Genomic DNA, 2,500 nt, shown 5'->3' on the forward strand with positions numbered 1-2,500 from the left:
CCTCTCTTTACTAACCATTCCCTCTCTCTCCATCTTTCTTCTATACCCTCTCTTTACTAACCATTCCCCTCTCTCTCCATCTTTCTTCTACACCCTCTCTTTACTAACCACTCCCTCTCTCTCCCATCTTTCTTTTATTTTTCTCTCTTTACTAACCACTCCCCTCTCTCTCCATCTTTCTTCTATACGCTCTCTTTACTAACCATTCCCCTCTCTCTCCATCTTTCTTCTACACCCTCTCTTTACTAACCACTCCCCTCTCTCTCCATCTTTCTTTTATTTTCTCTCTTTACTAACCACTCCCCTCTCTCTCCATCTTTCTTCTATACACTCTCTTTACTAACCACTCCCCTCTCTCTCCATCTTTCTTCTATACACTCTCTTTACTAACCACTCCCCTCTCTCTCCATCTTTCTTCTATACACTCTCTTTACTAACCACTCCCCTCTCTCTCCATCTTTCTTCTATACCCTCTCTTTACTAACCATTCCCTCTCTCTCCATCTTTCTTCTATACCCTCTCTTTACTAACCATTCCCCTCTCTCTCCATCTTTCTTCTATACCCTCTCTTTACTAACCACTCCCCTCTCTCTCCATCTTTCTTCTATACACTCTCTTTACTAACCACTCCCCTCTCTCTCCATCTTTCTTCTATACACTCTCTTTACGAACCACTCCCCTCTCTCTCCATCTTTCTTCTATACCCTCTCTTTACTAACCATTCCCTCTCTCTCCATCTTTCTTCTATACCCTCTCTTTACTAACCATTCCCCTCTATCTCCATCTTTCTTTTATTTTCTCTCTTTACTAACCACTCCCCTCTCTCTCCATCTTTCTTCTATACCCTCTCTTTACTAACCACTCCCCCTCTCTCTCCATCTTTCTTCTATACCCTCTCTTTTACCCTAACCATTCCCTCTCTCTCCATCTTTCTTTTATTTTCTCTCTTTACTAACCACTCCCCTCTCTCTCCATCTTTCTTCTATACCCTCTCTTTACTAACCATTCCCTCTCTCTCCATCTTTCTTCTATACCCTGTCTTTACTAACCACTCCCCTCTCTCTCCATCTTTCTTCTATAGCCTCTCTTTACTAACCACTCCCCTCTCTCTCCATCTTTCTTCTGTACCCTCTCTTTACTAACCATTCCCCTCTCTCTCCATCTTTCTTTTATTTTCTCTCTTTACTAACCACTCACCTCTCTCTCCATCTTTCTTCTATACCCTCTCTTTACTAACCACTCCCCTCTCTCTCCCATCTTTTCTTCTATACCCTCTCTTTACTAACCATTCCCCTCTCTCTCCATCTTTCTTCTACACCCTCTCTTTACTAACCACTCCCCTCTCTCTCCATCTTTCTTCTATACCCTCTCTTTACTAACCACTCCCCTCTCTCTCCATCTTTCTTCTATACCCTCTCTTTACTAACCATTCCCCTCTCTCTCCATCTTTCTTTTATTTTCTCTCTTTACTAACCACTCAATTTCTCTCTCTCCATCTTTCTTCATACCCTCTCTTTACTAACCACTCCCCTCTCTCTCCATCTTTCTTCTATACCTCTCTTTACTAACCACTCCCCTCTCATCTCCATCTTTCTTCATGCACCCTCTCTTTACTAACCACTCCCTCTCTCTCTCCATCTTCTTCTTCTATACCCTCTCTTTACTAACCACTCCCTCTATCTCCATCTTTCTTCTATACCCTCTCTTTACTAACCACCCCCTCTCTCCCTCCCCCCTCCGGAGGCCAGTGCCCCTCTTCGAATGAAAAAAGGTGTTTTCTGTCTCCATCTTTCTTCTATACCCTCTCTTTACCAACCACCCCCCTCTCTCCTCCCCCTCCGCAGGCCAGTGCCCCTTCGAATGAAAAAAGGGTGTGTTCTCTCTCCATCTTTCTTCTATACCACTCTCCTTACTCTCCCTTTACTAACCATTCCCCTCTCTCTCCATCTTTCTTCTACACCCTCTCTTTACTAACCACTCCCCTCTCTCCTCCCCCTCCGCAGGCCAGTGCCCCTTCGAGTGGGAGGAGGGCAGCGACTCCTGCTACTACTTCGCCCAGCACAACGCCTCGTGGGAGGACAGCAGCGGCTACTGTGACGGCCAGGGAGCTAATCTGCTCGATCTGCACACCACTGATGAGGCAGATTTTATCAAGGGTAAGAGGGGAGTGAGGGGAATGAGGGGAAGGGGGAAGATTTTGTAAAGGGTATGAGGGGAGTGAGGGGAAGGGGGAAGATTTTATCAAGGATATGATGGGAAGGGGGGGAAGGGGGGATTAGGGAAAGTGGGAAGGAGGGAATGAGGGATTGAGTTGATATGGGCATTGGGGGAGGCGGGAATGAGGGGGTGAGAGAATGAGATAATTTAGGCATTAGGGGAAGGGGGAAAGGGGATTAGGGAAAGTAGGAAGGAGGGAATGAGGGATTGAGGGAATTTGATATGGGCATTAGGGAGTGAGAGAATAAGTTAATTTGAGCATTAGGGGGGAGGGAATGAGGAA

At 45.8% G+C, this 2,500-nt stretch overlaps 1 protein-coding gene across 1 annotated transcript in view; it reads left to right on the plus strand.

Moving 5' to 3' along the window:
* LOC113805434 (uncharacterized) overlaps nt 1-2,500 on the plus strand; it is a 76,220-nt gene that overhangs the window by 26,443 nt on the left and 47,277 nt on the right. Inside the window, exon 2 of the mRNA XM_070116813.1 lies at nt 2,004-2,156. Within this exon, the coding sequence (XP_069972914.1) occupies nt 2,004-2,156 (153 nt within the window). The remainder of the gene's footprint in view (nt 1-2,003; nt 2,157-2,500) is intronic.

The sequence above is a fragment of the Penaeus vannamei genome, chromosome 39, assembly GCF_042767895.1.
Source record: "Penaeus vannamei isolate JL-2024 chromosome 39, ASM4276789v1, whole genome shotgun sequence".
Taxonomy (NCBI): Eukaryota; Metazoa; Arthropoda; class Malacostraca; order Decapoda; family Penaeidae; genus Penaeus; species Penaeus vannamei.